This window comes from Silene latifolia, chromosome X (assembly GCF_048544455.1).
Source record: "Silene latifolia isolate original U9 population chromosome X, ASM4854445v1, whole genome shotgun sequence".
Classification (NCBI taxonomy): Eukaryota; Viridiplantae; Streptophyta; class Magnoliopsida; order Caryophyllales; family Caryophyllaceae; genus Silene; species Silene latifolia.
In genome coordinates, this window is record NC_133537.1 from 11137925 (window position 1) to 11154252 (window position 16328).

Below are 16328 nucleotides of genomic sequence, written 5' to 3' on the forward strand. Positions count from 1 at the left end.
GTTCTTTTGGGTTGAATGAAGCTGAACTAAAATGAGCCGAAATGAATTGTGAAATTTGCTGAAATAGATAAAAGTAAAACTGAAATAAAATGAGCTAAATGAACTAAGTTGAATGAGAGTTATAATTAAGTCGAAAAAACTGGGCTTAAGCGTGCCGGGGTAAATGCACAAAATCACCAGATAACATCCCTAGATTATGTGGGCACATCTATATATGGGTGTTAATTTTGAAGACAACTTAAGTTATCCTATGTTTCATGGAAAACCACCATCTCAATACAAGTACAATTTTACCAAAGTAAGCTAGTGATCTCTTAAATAAGTGGTTGGATGTTCGATTCATGATCCTTGCGAATGAAAAAGCCAAATTTAGGAGAAGTCTACCCATTAAAATGCTTTTAGTATCCCGAAGGAGATTGCCCTTACTGTCGGTAAGAGATACTCATGGTCAACACCCAAAGAAAATATGTATTATGATTTACGAGTTATAAATTTACTTATTATGTGAGACGGTTTTTCAATGATATTAATACGAGATCTCACAAATGACAGGTAATCAGTTTTGTTTCACCTACGTTTTATCATTTGTTTACGGTTTATATATTTTTTTTGTGACAGTTTTTTTAATTAAAGGTAAACAAATTACCAACAATTCCGAGACAAAGAAGCATGCTTGTTTTATTTTGTGTGGGACTGTGGGTAATTGAAAAGATTGAATTTTTGTTACTCCCCCCCATTGCCCAGGTTGTATAGGTCACACAATCACAATCACTTCACTTCTGCAAATCGCTCGCCATTTTTACGATTCGATTTGGTGAACTTCCACTTTTCTGGTATTCATTTCTTCTTCTCTTTCTCCTTTTTCTGCAAATTATGTCTTCCCCTTTTTCTAAATTAGGGTTTCCATTTCAACCTCATTTTCAATTTAATTATCGTCATTTCTGCGATTCGGCGCATTTTAAGGCTATTGCTATTGATGATTCTCGAGCGTTTCTGGATTATGTTAGAGAACAATGTCAATTAGGGTTTACCAATCTCAAATTTCCCATTAATCTATTTCACCAAATGATATCTCCTGTGCGTCGACCGTCGATTATCGATTTTAATCGTTTACTAGCGGCAATGCTCAAACTCAAACGACTGCATCCTCACTCTACTGTCATTTCCCTCTTTAGGAAACTTGACTTATCCGGTACCCGACCCGATTTGTGTTCTATTAGGATTCTTGCTAATTGTTACTGCCACTTAGGCCGTGTTGATTTCGGGTATTCTTTCCTTGCTAAGTCCGTTAAGCTTGGCTATCCCTTTGAATCTGATTTAGTTTTGTTTAACACCATAATTAACGGCCTTGTGCACAATAACCAACTTCCACAAGCTGTTGAGTTGTTGGACGTAGCTGTTGTTAAGCTAGGCATTCAGCCAGATATAGTTACCTATTGTACCATGGTGAAAGGTCTTTGCGGGATCGGGGACAGTGCTCGTGCTCTCCATTTCCTCCACCGAATGAATTCTACTCCCTCGGGTTGTAAGCCTGACCTTATCATGTACAATACCATTATCCATGGTCTCTGCAAAGATAAACTCATAACCGAAGCCCTGAACCTCTTTGCAGCCATGAAAACCGAGGGCATCTACCCAAATGTGTTCACCTATAACACATTGATTCGAGGAATGTTCAATCTAGGTCATAAGGTGGAAGCTAAGGAAATGTTGGTTGGGATGACTGAGAGCAACATTGCACCTGATGTTATTACTTATAACATGTTGATTCACATCCAATGTAAGGACACAATGGTCGATGAAGCACAAGCCCTTATGCAAATAATGACTGATCAAGGTGTGGCTCCCGATGTACATACTTATAATGCTTTATTGGTTGGGTATTGCTTGTGTGGCCAAATGGACAAGGCAAGAGAGGTTTTTGATTTAATGGTACAAACTCACTGCCAACCTGACGTTGTGACTTATAGTACTCTGATCAATGGATATGTTAAACTGAAAAGAATTGACAAAGCCCTTGACATGATGCAAGAAATGATTGAGCAAGGGATTGCCCCCGATGTCGTGGCCTTTAGCACTTTGATAGATGGACTGTGTAGATCTAATCGGATCCCAATGGCACGTCAGTTGTTCAACGACATGCAAACATATGGAATAAAACCAAGTGTTTGCACTTACGGCGCCTTATTTGACGGGCTATGTAAAACGGCACAATTTGATGAAGCGGAAGCATTGCTTAAGGAGATGGAATCTAATGGAATTGCTCCTAATATAGTCATCTACACTATCCTAATTGACATCATGTATGATGCTGGTCGGGTTAAAGATACTGAAAACCTTGTCTCTGTTCTCCTATCAAGGGGTATGGTACCCGATCATATAACTTATAATACAATGATTAGGGGGTTATGTAAAAATGGTCTTTTGAGTAAAGCTAGAGGGATCCTTAACAAAATGAAGCAAATTGGATGCTCTCCTGATGGCACCACCTATAATACAATTATCCGAGGATTCATTTTCAACAACGATTTGCGAAATGCATTATGTTTCCGTGATATAATGGTTTACGAGGGCTTTGAGGCTGATGCTGACACTCTTTCTTTGTTCTGTAACCATATATCACATGATAAACCAGAGAGTTTCTCCAGAAGATGCTAAATTGTCAACTTGAAGATAACTAATTCGGAAATTTGATGCCAGGATGTTACATAACTACAATAATGTCCTCTGGGTAAATATTTTTTTCTATATTCGTAAAATGTAACAAGGAGAGTTGGTTTTTGGTATACTTACTACATCATCATTTTAATCCTGAGATGCAAAAAAAAAAAAAAAGATGCTTCACTGCATCATGCATAAAATTCCTTCTTCTGTGTTAATATGTTCCATTGATGTTCTGTGTTGGTCGTTGTGTAAAGTTTTCTCTTCTTGCCCTCGTATTTTATTTAATTTCCATTTGTACTTAAAAGCATGATAGTCGAGATTGTTTTTACTTCTTTGCTGCTTGCGCCTGTCATTGTTCTGCTAACTAGTGTATGCTATGATTTGACTTTTTATTATTTCGATGATTTACTTTGATATTGTGGGCGACTTATCCAACTTGTTTTGAAGTCATTTTGTGTTCCGTTGCAAGTCTTGGTAAGGCTATATTTGTTAGCTTTCGCACAAGGCCGTGTTATTTGTTACAAGCCGAGGGTAAATGTCTTACTTTTGTAATTGTGAGAGGTTATGATGGTTTGATATTTTGAGGCTTTTGACCGAGAGGGAAGCTACGTCGATAACCTCACTCTTTTCCAACTGCTATTTTGTAATTGCCGTGACTTGTGAGTCTCGAGACAATTTCGGAAACATGAAAGCACCTTACAATGAAATTTTTTATTGTAGTGACTGACTAATGTTTAATGTCGTGCAAGGAATGTTTGTGCTTAATGCATAACTGCATAGGAAGGTGATTGTCATGCTATGCATATTTGATAAAGAGACCCTTTTGTCTTTAGGTTCTAAACAATATTAAAAACATAAAGTAGAAATCTCATGAGTTAGGAGCTTTTTTAGTTTAGGATTTTTCTTTGTAGTAGTTTTTGGAACACAGGAAAATGTGTTCCTCTCTTATGTCTACACTTTTCTTCTCAAACTCAAACGATAGTCTCTGTCGACGCTGTCGTTTCCTTGGGTTTATGTTATTGTGGTTGGGTTTATTTTTGTGTACATGTTTTTTTCCCTTTATATCCAACCTATTAACCCATCAAAATGTCAGTTGTGTATTTCAACACTTACACAGATTGTAGTGTCCAAATTACTTTTATTGGAAGGAATGTTGCAGCGACATGTACTAAAATTGAAAGTGTGTCCAATTTACCATAGATGAGATGTATATCATCAATTTCATATCAAATGCATAATGCAGGGGAGGCAAGTCTAGTGACGGTGACATTTCTCATGTTACCTTTGCTACTTGTGAATGAAATGGTTCATCGAACTATGTTATCAAGCTTTGCTGGGTCCTCAAAAACAGCCTTTATTCTTCAATATATACATTGACAATTGACCATCTTAAACTGGTGGATGTCACAGTATGATCATTCTTTATATCTATAGTCTAGTGAAGAAGCCATTAACATTGCATCTGATATCAACAAAAATTCCTCAATTCGCAAGCACTATTACTATTTACTATGAGATCTGAATTTCTTGCAGAGTTCCTGATTCTTATGGGTCAAGCTCAATCAAAGAAGAAATATAAGACGAAGAACATGGGATGGCAGAAGTTTGAGGCTTAGTGGAACAATTTCACCAAGAAATTGTGGGTGCTGCCTGGAAGCTTGCATGTCAGTGATGGTTTATACATTCTTACCGAGGAACAAAAACCTTCATCAGTACTTTCTTATATGCACAATGCTTACCTAAAGCGAATGTTTTACAGCGATGTCTAGTCACCTGGTATACCTACTTGATGCGTCAGTTTGTGCCAAATTAGTGAACGTGGGCGACTTGGTATAAGGATCAAAGATCGACGATGGGCAATCTGTAGTACTCCTGGATGGTGTATATTGACCTGAAATACTGTGAAAGGAAGGAGTTAAGTGTGATGTTTATAGTTTCGGAGTTTTGATATTTGAATTGTAAACTGGGAGGTTCCGTTGAAATGGCCAAATGTGGATTAGATAATCTATCTGGCTCCAGTTCAATCTTCGGGACATTGGCTTCAAATACTTAGCCTTACCTAGATGTCCCAATAGTAACTCTCGTGCCCCTCACATGCCCCTCTTGCTCACCTAAACTCTACTGATATCCCTCGTTTTCGTGTTCACCGTAACTCTCCTCCTTTTCCGTCTTTACCTCTCCAACACTCATTTTTCCTTTCACAAATTCCCTTTCCTGATTTTAGTCCTGTTTAAGTGTGTATTCTTTTTCAATTCTAACAACTATGAAAATGATTTGGCTCCTACCCATTCCCTTTTCAATTCTAACAACTTCTTTTGATCGTGAAACCATTGAGGCATTGATGAGTACCACTGGTGCACCTGAGGCCGTCACACTCCAAGAAACTGGAGGTATAGTATTAGGTATCAATAACACCTTTATTTTTATTATTTACAGTTTATCTTATGTTCATTTAAATGGTTTTAAGTTGTTTGGAATTGGATCAACAAAAACTTGAAAATTTTGACCAGGTTTGCATTTAGTTACACTATCTGATAAACCGTGCTTTGTTTAAATCAATAATCACAAGCGAAAAACTTGGTGTGGTTCTTGGTAAATTCGATGTTTGCTTTGACAATTGTTGGGGGTGAATGATCTGACACCATGTATTCCATGTTATCAGGTGTACTGGCTTACTGCATATTTGATTTGCTGTTGTGTAGTTTGTTTTCTTCTTCTTGGTTGATTTTGGTCTCTATCATGTTATCAATCAAGTTTATTGGCTTACTGCAATTTTGTTTTGTTGTATAGTTTATTTTGATTCTATTGGTTGATTTTGATCAATACTAAAACACTATCTTTCATGAGTGATCTGCACTCATGTTAGGTTTGCAGCTCATTTACCTAGCACAACAAACGCGGCTTAGAGTTTTCGACTATTAAATCAGTGGCATACTAATAGAATTGATGTTGTTTGGATCAGGCCCTTCGTGCTTATAATGCAACATCATATGATACGGTTTGAGTTTGAGTTTGGGTTTGGGTGAGTGATTTGGCTCCATATATTCAATGTAATCAAAATTTACTGGCAACATCAGATGATGAGCAGCATGGAAATGGTTTGATTATCTCAACAATCATATTCCATGGACTCGTTCCACCTTACGTCTTTTTGGATGTTCTGTTCAGGTCTCTCTCCCTCTCTGGTTTTGCTTATGCTACATCATCACTATGTTTCAATTACTTTAATTTATAGTTATGGGTTATTTTGTTTTCAGAGTGCAGTATTGAGACATTGATGAGTACCACTAGTGCACAAATTGACTACTTGAAGAGAACTTCTGCGAGAATTTGCCTGCTATGATATTAAAAGAACGAAACATGATCTTTTTTATCTGAAGCTGCAATCAGGATGGTTATGAAGCATGCTGATATACCCATCTTAAGGGTGGCTTGTTTAATAGACTGTTTGTTGATCTTCTGTATACTTAAAGAACGAAGCTGATGAAGGCGATGTCTATAGCTTGGGGATTATAGTTGTAATTGTCCTCTTAACGGCTCCTCAACACAAGTCACAACTATCCCCTCTTGATTGCACCTCAACACACACACAAAGTCAAGCCTGACCTCGCCAAATGTCACCACGACGCTTCAGAACTCGACATGCCCACAACTCGATGGACTTTGCCAGACCTGGACGGACCACTCCTATATCAATAATAGGTATGTAATTTTTGGTGTTAGGGTTATGTAAACTAGGGGCGCAATTGAGGGTAGCTATATGAATTTTTAATAGTCCTCCAAACAAGTTCATTTGAATCGGTTGTAATTGTATCCCAGATTATTTCGTAGTAATTGTTTTCTTCAGTTTAACTCTTTTTATATAGCTTTACTGTATTTTAATTGGTTTTGGTTGCATTTGTTGGGTAAATGGTTAATTCATTGGCTTATTTTGCCTTGATATTTAGGTGATATATATTCGAAATAAGTGGGTTTATGGTCAGTCAATTGTATCGGTATCGATTTTTGCTGTGAAATTCAGTTGTTTTATGTGAGAATTTAGCCATTTAATGTTATTTTGTTAAATTTTGGAATGTTTCTAGTTCTTACTTGAGGTTTTGAGTCCATTGATGTTTGTTTGTTGTGTTTTTCTTGGATCCTTGACTAGAACGGAGTTGAAGATGCGTAGTCTTCTAATGGTTTTTGTGGTACAATATCAGTTGAGTAAATTGTCAATTTTGCTTAAATATGATCTCTCAAAGGTGGCTGGGCTATAATCCTCGTACTACTATGAACATTGCTAAGGGTACGTGTTTGGCTGTTACAATAGCCATATTTCTCCAACTGTATTCCGTCAGTTTCTTTTAAATCTATGTCTCTTAAGCAAGTGTGTAGTTGTTTTTCAGGTAATTGTAAGATTCCCGAGGATTATGATTATTATGATAATGACGGGGATGACAGTGATGACGCTCAATTGATAGCCTCAACCTGTTATGATTCCCAGGGGAATATCATTTCCCAAAGTGGGTCGAGTTTCGACATATATGCCTCACCATTCAGTTACTCACAAACAAGCTTACTGTTGTTGGATGTGATTATTATGCATATATTTATGTCTGGTGGGATACAATCAGAAAAGAACAATGCCTACATTTTCAGGGCTGGCTGTATTGTATTGCTTTATGTTCTAATCCTAATGACGAGATCCGTGGATCTTGTTCGGGTTTGGGTGGTTGTCAATCTTCAATACCACCTGGATTGCAATCATTTAATTTTTATATGAAAAGTTTGCAGAATTGTATAATACGCAGAATCTCTATTGTTCAGCCGTACTTGACAAAAAAAAAAAAAAAAAAAACTTTTCTGGAGCGTCTAATTTTTATTTTTACACCAATTCTCAGTTGAGACTGTCTTAACTAGAAGTGGAGATAGAAAAAGGTTGTGAGACGTCTCAAGGTAAGACGGCCTTAAGCAAGATTGACTGTTATTTAAGCAAAAGGAATCACGCGAGGCCACGAAACTCCTCCAACATCAAGCATGAGGATGAGGTGAAATAACCTTGAGGGGGGATCCTCCCACACCTCAATCTTTCCTTCCAGATCAATGCCAAGATTAGCCAACCAATCTGCACTCGAATTTACTTCTCGATAAATATGATGGGACTTCCACCTTCCAAGTCGGATCTTCTAACATAGCTCGAATCTCTTTCAAGGTATGAAAATGAGCCAAATTCTCCAGCAAATCTACAATTTTATGTATAGACTATTTTAAATAGAACTGGAGGCCATAATTGTCTAATTCCGCGTGGATCCCCCAAAATCATTGAGATGGCCCCGGTGAAACGTGATCGATGACAGTGCATTATTGACCGACAAGGGCGCACAGACTGATCCTTGCACTCATAAGCTATAGTAGTGACCCAATGGAGTTGAAACATGGCGCCTCCGTGCAATGGATTTCTAAGTTAAGCTTTAGGGATGACAGGAATTTGTATGAAAATTTTATTTATAATTTAATGTGCTGCTATAAGTTTACAGCATAAATTGGCCTAATTGTTCATAATAAAACACAGTTATTGTATCCTTGCCACCACTATGTACAACATTCCGTATCCAAAGAATGCTAAAAAAAAAGTTGTCAATTCTTCAGTCCAAAATTTCCACAAATAGAACATGAATTAGCTACGAATTTACTAAAATGTGAACGGAAACTATGGACACAATACGTGAACTTACCTGCAGGACTGTCGGGCAAATTTTATGAAGTGCGAGAAGAATCCTCAAACATCATACCTTTAAGACTCCTGGCAAGCCAAATGGCGGTCTCTCTTGGAGAAACTTTATTTTTGCCAAACGGCTTTAACACAACTGCAAGCTCTCCCAGTCTGTCTTGCTCCAATAACTCGGCTGACAACTCTAGGAGACCCTCAAGTGCCTCTGCCCTCTGTCGGAATGACTTGACATCCATGACTTCCATAAATGGATTGTCTCCTTCTTTCGACGAAGACTGGGGTCCCGCTTGTGCTACATCATCCATGGCAGGTCCCGTACTTTTGACGTCAGGCTTTTCAGGTTCAGCACTCCCAGAAATGCCATTTGATGGCATCACAGAGGCTGGAACAGTCGTGCAAATCTCTGCGGGATTATCTTTGACTACAGTGTTAAGAACACTGACATCCATGTTCCTCTTCACAGTTTCGATTACTGTTTGTTCTTTTCTGGTGTGGAAATTACTTTGCTCACTGACATTCATAACATCATCAAAAACCGGAGCAATACTGGGTGAGACAGCTTTTCCGACTGATGTATTCTGTAAGACAAATGCATTTTCTGCCTGAAAACTCTTTCTGGCGGAAAATTCCAAAACATGTGGATCCACCTTTTCGCTTTCTATTGATAAGAATTCTTTTACAGTGAACTTGTCTTCATCGCCAGATGGAGAGACAGGATTCGAGCAAGGGAATATATCAGATCTACGATTGGATCTGCTGGCAGAAGAGTAATCCTTACATATAGATCTTTCCTCAGAAACCCTAAATGGCAGCTTCGACAAAGAATGAGCTTCCATGTTTATATTTTCTGTACTAGAAGTAGAACCAACATTCTGACATTCTCGGGTAACCTCCACGTCTGAGGAAGGACCGACAACAGAAGGGCTATCTCTGGGTAAATCTGTAAGTGTCATAGAATGAGAACCGCAAGTAAAGGAAAATGTCTCGCCATGAGTGTGAAATTTTCCAGTGACGTTTTCAGGCATTTCGTGGTACGAGTGAGAAGATGATGCACTGCTTGGCCGATTTGATTTTAATCCATGGTCGATATTCTTACCAGAGCTATTTTCAGGGATCTCAGGGTAGATATAAGAAGCAGCACTGCTTGGCTGTGGCGATTCAAAGAGTTTGTCATGTGCGATTGTATCCTGATAATGATTAGCTTTGCTTGAACTATTTTCAGGCGTCTTAGGGTCACACTGTTTAAAGTGACTCTCTGGCTCATACCCACGACTAGCCTTTTCGGATGGGCTTTGAAGAGGAGTTGTTGCGTCATCGCTTAGTTCAAATGCCTGCATAGACATGGATGACGAGGCAGAATTGCTACTATCACCTCGTGTTGGTCTTGGAGAGACACGTGAACCCTTAGTTGTTTCTTGCTTTGCTTCACGAGTAGCATAGGTTGGAGGACTCCTGCTTGCCAAACCATTGCTCTCAGACTCTTGAGCCATCTCACATTGATCAACCTTACACGAATTATTAGTTGGAGCAGGAACATCAGATCCAGCTGGTCTTATTCTCCCCGGAAATGAGGACCGTCTTAACAGGTTGGAAGGCGGGGTTTTTTGCCTTGACTTGGCTGCAATTCCATCTTCAGCAACTTGTTTGGTATTCGTAGGAGAAGGAATGACATCATGTCTAGGTCTAGTCTTCGGAAAGTATTCAATGACAGCCAACTGCTAAAACATATTATTAATCAAATTTCAGAAGAGTAAATGAGCAAACAAACGTCGGTACACCAACACTATGCGGGTGCCAAAAAGGAAACTGCCTATGGCAAGGAACTCGGATGTACGTAAGCCAGACTCATTTGTTGATTCAATCCATAATAATAATCGCAACATAGAATGCACTGACATTCTACTAATCACATCATATAATGCATTGGCATTATACCTTTCACAAAGTTTAAAAATTCATTTTGCATTATTCCATCATATTCTTGAAGATAAATAGTGAGTCTGGGCCCCATTAGATCCGAATAAGCATTGATATAGAAAAAATAAATCATGCTTACTTGATGTTTCAGAGAAGGGGATCCATAAGCTCTTTTCACAGAGTCAGGACTTGTCTTTGGCGGAACAATTGCTTGGAAATTAGCAGAAGGTTTGACAGTGGGAGGAACTATAGTGGGCTTGGGGACTTTAGGTGAAGCTTCGACATTAGATCTTTGGGTAACTCTTGCTCCATTATTTCTCATTGGAGAACTGTTTTCTCTAGTTTTGCCTTCCTTCAGAGTCATGAGAATACCTTTTATTGTTTTGGGTTGCTTTACTTCAGTATTGGGCTTCGGCTCATCAGAGAAAGGTTTCATGACCTGTTCATGCACATCAGTCACATACTCATCAGCACAGGGCTGTTCATTGTTTTGAGGCGGATCTTCATAATCGAATTCATCATCAGAAAATATATCAGTCTCAGTGGCCTTGCTCTCAGAATAAACCAAGACTGGTATGTTTTTATCAGTTGATACTGAATCTTTATCACTGCAAGAACTGCTACTGTTTTGGCTTTCAACCATGGGTTTCCGTGTTTCACGAGCTCTAAATAAAGGTTTCTCAGGAGATGGAGAATTGGAAGGCCGAAATATATTTACATAAGGCTGCAAGTAAGGGTGCTTTAAAATTTCCGATGCCTGTTCATATAAAACAGAATTATTCAGAAAAATTTCTAAAGCTTAATATACCAAAAACCAATCTGAGAAAAGAACACCATACATTTGGCCGATGCTCAGGATTTTTCCTTAGCATACCCTTTATAACTGTCTTCCTACAAGTACAAAGATTAGATAAGATATTGTTGCACACACAGCAATTTGTAATAATGAATGAGCAATGAACAAAGAAGAATATCAAACAGCAAATATGCTACGACGAAGACTATAGACCGTCACTTCCAAAATGTTTAATTTTTAACTCGCAAGTTGATCACATGCATTTCATTACACTAAAATTTGCTCACAAATATGTAGCACCACAAATGTAGTAAGCTATAATCACCCACTTGATGGCGGTAACAACATACATAAAGGAAAACAACATTTTGAACCTAACTGAATAACAGCTTGGTTTTCTACTCTGACATATATCAGGGTAGAAAAAAGAAAATCGATGTTTGTGAAGACTGAAGAAACAGCAACATCTTGCCAACACATTAACACAAGGACAGTATCACCAGGACTTACAATGAGGGAGAATAACAGGAAGGTAAGGGACCCATGGATGATCGATTTATCTTGCTAATCAATCCTGCCATATCCTGAAAAAGTGAGATTTTTCAATGAGACAAATAAATGGAAAAGGGAGAGAAGAAAAAATAATGGGAGTGAACAAGTCCTCTATCTACTGGCACAAGTGTAAAACATTCCAAAACTAGAGGCACAGAAGAGAAAAATCTACACATTAAATATTCAAGATTACCAAGTCGAATCAAATAGAATAAAAATCTCCACACAAAAAAAAAAGAGAATGAGCCCAGAAGTCTACTTGGAGTCTGGGACTATACTGAATAAAATACTACGAAATATGACTTGTGAGTATGACGCTGAATCCAAATTTTTTTTCTTGATTTCTCAAACTTCACCCAGGAGCTTCACCCAGGAGCGGTGGAGCTTAAAGAGAGCCTAACTAAAACTCCTCAGAACGGTAACGTGTCCAGGATCCCAGTCTACCAGCTATTGATAGAATCAAAGAAAAAGCACTAGAATAAGTCCCGTTTGTGGTTTAAACCATATCAGACTATTCCCGCAGCCAAATGCAGTCAATTTCATACAAGAATAGGACATCCAACTGAAATGGAATTCCGAATGATGAACTTCCGGAAAGCACGAAGGAAGGAAGAGGCGGACAAACCGGACAATGTGCCACTGGTGCAAAGCTACAGGCAATTGTGCCTATGTCTACAACTCTACATCAAAACCATATACAATAATTTCTCATAATTTCTATGGCATGATTAAGCTTGGTAAGTTAAAAAGTCAAGAAACTTACAAAAGCTTTGAATGCAGGCCTATGTGCTGCCATTTCGTACACACAGCAACCTGACCAAAACAAGACAATAAGCTGTACGCACAGATCAAAATCCCACAAAACGGTCTAACAGAAAAACGCGTAGCATACCTAAGGACCAAATATCGGATTTGAAGCCATAAGGTATGTCAGCCAGCAGTTCAGGACACATGTAATTTGGAGTTCCAACCACCTAAAGCAGAGGTGAAGGTGCTTATTAGTTTCAGTTTCGTCTTGCCTTGTAAAAAAAAAAAAAAAAAAAGAAAAACCGCTCCTAAAAGCCAGCTCGGGGAGGGAGAGAGGCCACGAAAGATAACTATTACACAATTTTCATCCACACTTTATAATGCAAGTTCATCACCTCTGCTAACTAACAAATTCTCTATAAAACTGGGAAAAATACATAAACCACCACAAAGGCAGAGTAATAGGATAATAATGAGAAAAGTTGTACGAAGCGAATCTGCTTACCGAAGAAGCTAAATCATCTGCTTTAAGAGTTTTAGCGAGCCCAAAATCCCCTGTAGTACGACATACTGTTTTTGTTAGAATCCAAAGAAAAAATACACACCCTTTAATGCAAAGAGCACATCAGTTAAAAGTTTTGAGCACTCACCAAGGCGAATATCGTGGTCTTTTGTTAGAAAAATATTCGAACACTGCAAAATATTAATACAATAACCATAAAAGTTTTACACTTGGAATCCGGAGAAGATATAATACAATGAACTGAAACCATAGTCATTTACATACTTTAAGATCCCGATGAAGGACAAATTTTGAATGCAAATATTCAACAGCCAATAATATTTGCGTAAACCATTTGCAGAGTTTCTGCACATACAAATACCAATAGGCAAAAATATTTAAAAACAAACAAATTACCTTAAAAAATGTAGGAAATTCAAACCCTCAACGAGTAGAAATCAAAAGCATTACCTCTTCAGGAAAATATGCACCGTTTAACTTTTTCATCAACTCAGCCCTACAATGCAATCAAACACCCTCAGTACCACATAATTCATGAGCAACATCCATACACCTCTACAGAAAAATTTGAACTTTTCTCCTAACACTACAAATTGCAATGTACTCACATATCTCCGCCTTCACAGTAGCCCGTGACTATGCAAACATAACAACCCTGCATTTCACAAAATCACACCTTTCATCTCCATAAACACACAAAAAAAGCAGCATTAAAAAATAAACAAAAATAAACACGAAATAAAATCCTCACCTTCTCAACCCATGCTTCTCTAAATTCAACAATGTACGGATGTTGAATACGTGCAATCAGTGCCATCTACATTATCGGAAATCACATTATAACTAATACACTCAACAAAATCAAACAATAAAGTTTTCCTCTTTATGCATCAAATACAACATTTACTGTTCACTTAACAGGATCAGTTCCATCTAAACTGTAAATATTATCTACGTTACTCTGACTCAGTTGCCAGTGTCCACAGAATCAGTTCCATCTACATTATCGTAAATCACTATATATATACGAGTAATTAATATACTTAGCAAAATAAAACAATTAAGTTTTCTGCTTTCTGCATCAAATACCACATTTACTTTACAGTCTACTTAACAGGATCAGTGCCATTTAAACAGTAGTAATTTTATGTTACTCCGATTCAGCTGCCAGTATCCACAGGATCAGTTCCATCTAAATTGTAATCTATGTTACTCCGACTCAGCTGCCAGTGTCCATAGGACCAGTACCATCTAAACAGAAATCTATGTTACTCCGACTCAGCTGCCAGTGTCGGACATAACACCGTCTCAAATACTGTTACTCAGTACGAAAACTTTCACCCTAAAATCTAGTCTCGAATCGTCGTGTCATTTCATACTGTCAAGTGTCAAACACACGACACGCGACCAAAGTAAAGTGTCGGAATAACATAATTATAACCAAATTACCTCTTGATGAGCAGATCGACGACACCGTTCCGTCTGTCGCGCAAGTCTAATCTTCTTCAACACATATCTACACACATTCAATTTCAAAATCAAATCAAATCAAAATTAAAATTATTAACAATTAAAATGATTATGAATTGCAAATAACTAAAAAACTAAATTTAAGAAGAATTACTTTTTCTTCTCGATTTTATGATTAACAAGAATAGCAGCACCAAATGCACCACGCCCAATTTGCTCCATTATTTCGTATTGATCCATTCTTGACTCCATTTTCAGATCTTCAGAAAAACAACAATCAATTCTTCATCTATTGTTAAAATTACCGCAAGCGAACGGGTTAGTTGTAGTAATCGATCAATTGAGTATCAAATTGTGATTTGTGAACTGAATAGTTCAGGAGTTTGTGATTGAATTGAATTTAGAGCAAATGCAAGAGATTAATTAATAAATTTGATTAAATTTTTGGATAATCGACAATGTGCTTGCACTTCACATGGCGGTCAACTCTCTCTCTCTCTCTCTCTCTCTCTCTCTCTCTCTCTCTAGTGTTTTACGGACAGTCTTCTCGTTTCTACTGAGGTCAGTTATTTAAATGGCTAAGGTTAAATACAGCTCTCAGATAATCCGTAACTAGTTTAGATCTTGTGCAATAAATGCGCGATATTTATAGAGTTACTAACATAGACCTCGTGCAATATATGCACTGTATTTATAGAATTTTACTTTTTTAGTGTATTATTTATAGAATTTAAATTGACAATCCACTGATTTTTCATGTTTATCCTTGATATATCTTGATTAGAGAAATAAATAAAAGTTTAAATTGTAAGAAGTAATAAAATGAGTATTTTTTTAAATTTTTTTTTGTTTTTACCGAGAAATTAATGATGTTAATTTACAAATATTTACTAATATAACATATTTTTTACCTGCAAATTTTCATCATAAAAAGTCAATGAATTTAAACTTCTTAGCCGCAACTTCTTATCATAAAAAGTCAATAAATTTTTATCAATAAGTTCTTTAAAAAAAAGAATTTCCTTATCCTAAAAAGATCGGGGATAAATTTGTGCAGAATGTGAAATATTAAATGTTATAAACTGCCGTTGCTTTATTGAATTTAAGAATGAATTTTTATTTGAAATTTAATTAATTTGCATAATTTTCAATCTATTGTTGAGATGAGTCGTGGTTAGGATTTAGGAGTTAGGAGATTAGAGAAACGGTTAAGCTAGATTAGATGTAATTTTAGGCCCCATATCTCAACCACTATGACTACTTTGTTCATCTCTCTCTTTTTTGTTGTTTAATTAATGAATGTTTATGCGTTACCAACAATAATAATAATGATTTGTAAAAAATAATAATAATAATGATAATGATAATAATGATTAGTACTTTCTTTTATTTGTCTATGAACAATTTACGTATAACTTATTAAATTCAGTTGTACTTATATTATCAATGGAGAAAACTGCTTGTGCATGGCATTTATGCATACCATGGCCTATTTCATTATCAATTAGTCTTTGTGAAGACGGGTCGGAGCAAGTGACGGATAATGCCACTCACAAAACGGATAGGGGGGACAAGGTGGGGGCAACTTCATGTGCTTCCCTCTCTCCTCTATTTGGGCCATTTGTGAGGGAAAATGGTATCCGTCACTCCAAAGTGACGGATACGTGCCGTCACAAATGAGATTTTGTGTTTCACTATATATGTCCATTGTATTATACATTTCCTTATGTTATTGTCGATTTGTCAATATGTTTTTTCGTATTTTATATGTGACGAGGAACTATTTACTAATTAAACTATATGTGAGAACCGATTAATTTATTTGCCTCACAAGAATAATACTCTTGTAACTGAGCGTAAGAATTCACCCACAAACATACGTATTATCTGTATATATTCTTAACAATTAACGCACTTATTTAATTTAGATTTAAAAATTTGTCATTCAA

At 37.0% G+C, this 16328-nt stretch overlaps 2 protein-coding genes across 4 annotated transcripts; one reads left to right on the top strand and one right to left on the bottom strand.

Moving 5' to 3' along the window:
* The first annotated feature begins 689 nt into the window (after positions 1-689).
* Positions 690-6529, top strand: LOC141622844 (uncharacterized). 2 transcript variants are annotated; one of them, XM_074438862.1, is made up of 4 exons: positions 690-2731; positions 4198-5066; positions 5627-5832; positions 5922-6529. In XM_074438862.1, the coding sequence occupies exon 1, from the start codon at positions 874-876 to the stop codon at positions 2656-2658; it is 1785 nt and encodes a 594-aa protein (XP_074294963.1). In that variant the 5' UTR covers positions 690-873; the 3' UTR covers positions 2659-2731; positions 4198-5066; positions 5627-5832; positions 5922-6529. The 2 variants fall into 2 exon arrangements, with proteins under 2 accessions (XP_074294963.1, XP_074294964.1); XM_074438863.1 differs by having other exon boundaries at positions 4198-5054.
* Positions 6530-8121: 1592 nt separating this feature from the next.
* Positions 8122-14938, bottom strand: LOC141622845 (serine/threonine-protein kinase Nek5-like). 2 transcript variants are annotated; one of them, XM_074438865.1, is made up of 14 exons: positions 14534-14938; positions 14359-14425; positions 13661-13726; positions 13518-13564; positions 13360-13405; positions 13174-13254; positions 13037-13079; positions 12892-12941; positions 12532-12613; positions 12403-12452; positions 11598-11671; positions 11131-11182; positions 10431-11048; positions 8122-10092 (listed from the first exon to the last, which is right to left on the bottom strand). In XM_074438865.1, exons 1-14 carry the CDS (start codon positions 14629-14631, stop codon positions 8401-8403), a joined length of 3066 nt encoding a protein of 1021 aa, XP_074294966.1. In that variant the 5' UTR covers positions 14632-14938; the 3' UTR covers positions 8122-8400. The 2 variants fall into 2 exon arrangements, with proteins under 2 accessions (XP_074294966.1, XP_074294965.1); XM_074438864.1 differs by having other exon boundaries at positions 8122-10089; positions 14534-14937.
* Positions 14939-16328: the final 1390 nt, after the last annotated feature.

Coding starts and splice junctions, on each gene's coding strand:
- LOC141622845 (XM_074438865.1), bottom strand. CDS start 14,631: ATGGAGTCAAGAATGGATCAATACGAAATAATGGAGCAAATTGGGCGT. Junction 14,426..14,533: donor CATAAAATCGAGAAGAAAAA/GTAATTCTTCTT, acceptor GAATGTGTGTAG/ATATGTGTTGAAGAAGATTA. Junction 11,183..11,597: donor TCCTGTTATTCTCCCTCATT/GTAAGTCCTGGT, acceptor TTGTACTTGTAG/GAAGACAGTTATAAAGGGTA.
- LOC141622844 (XM_074438862.1), top strand. CDS start 874: ATGTCTTCCCCTTTTTCTAAATTAGGGTTTCCATTTCAACCTCATTTT.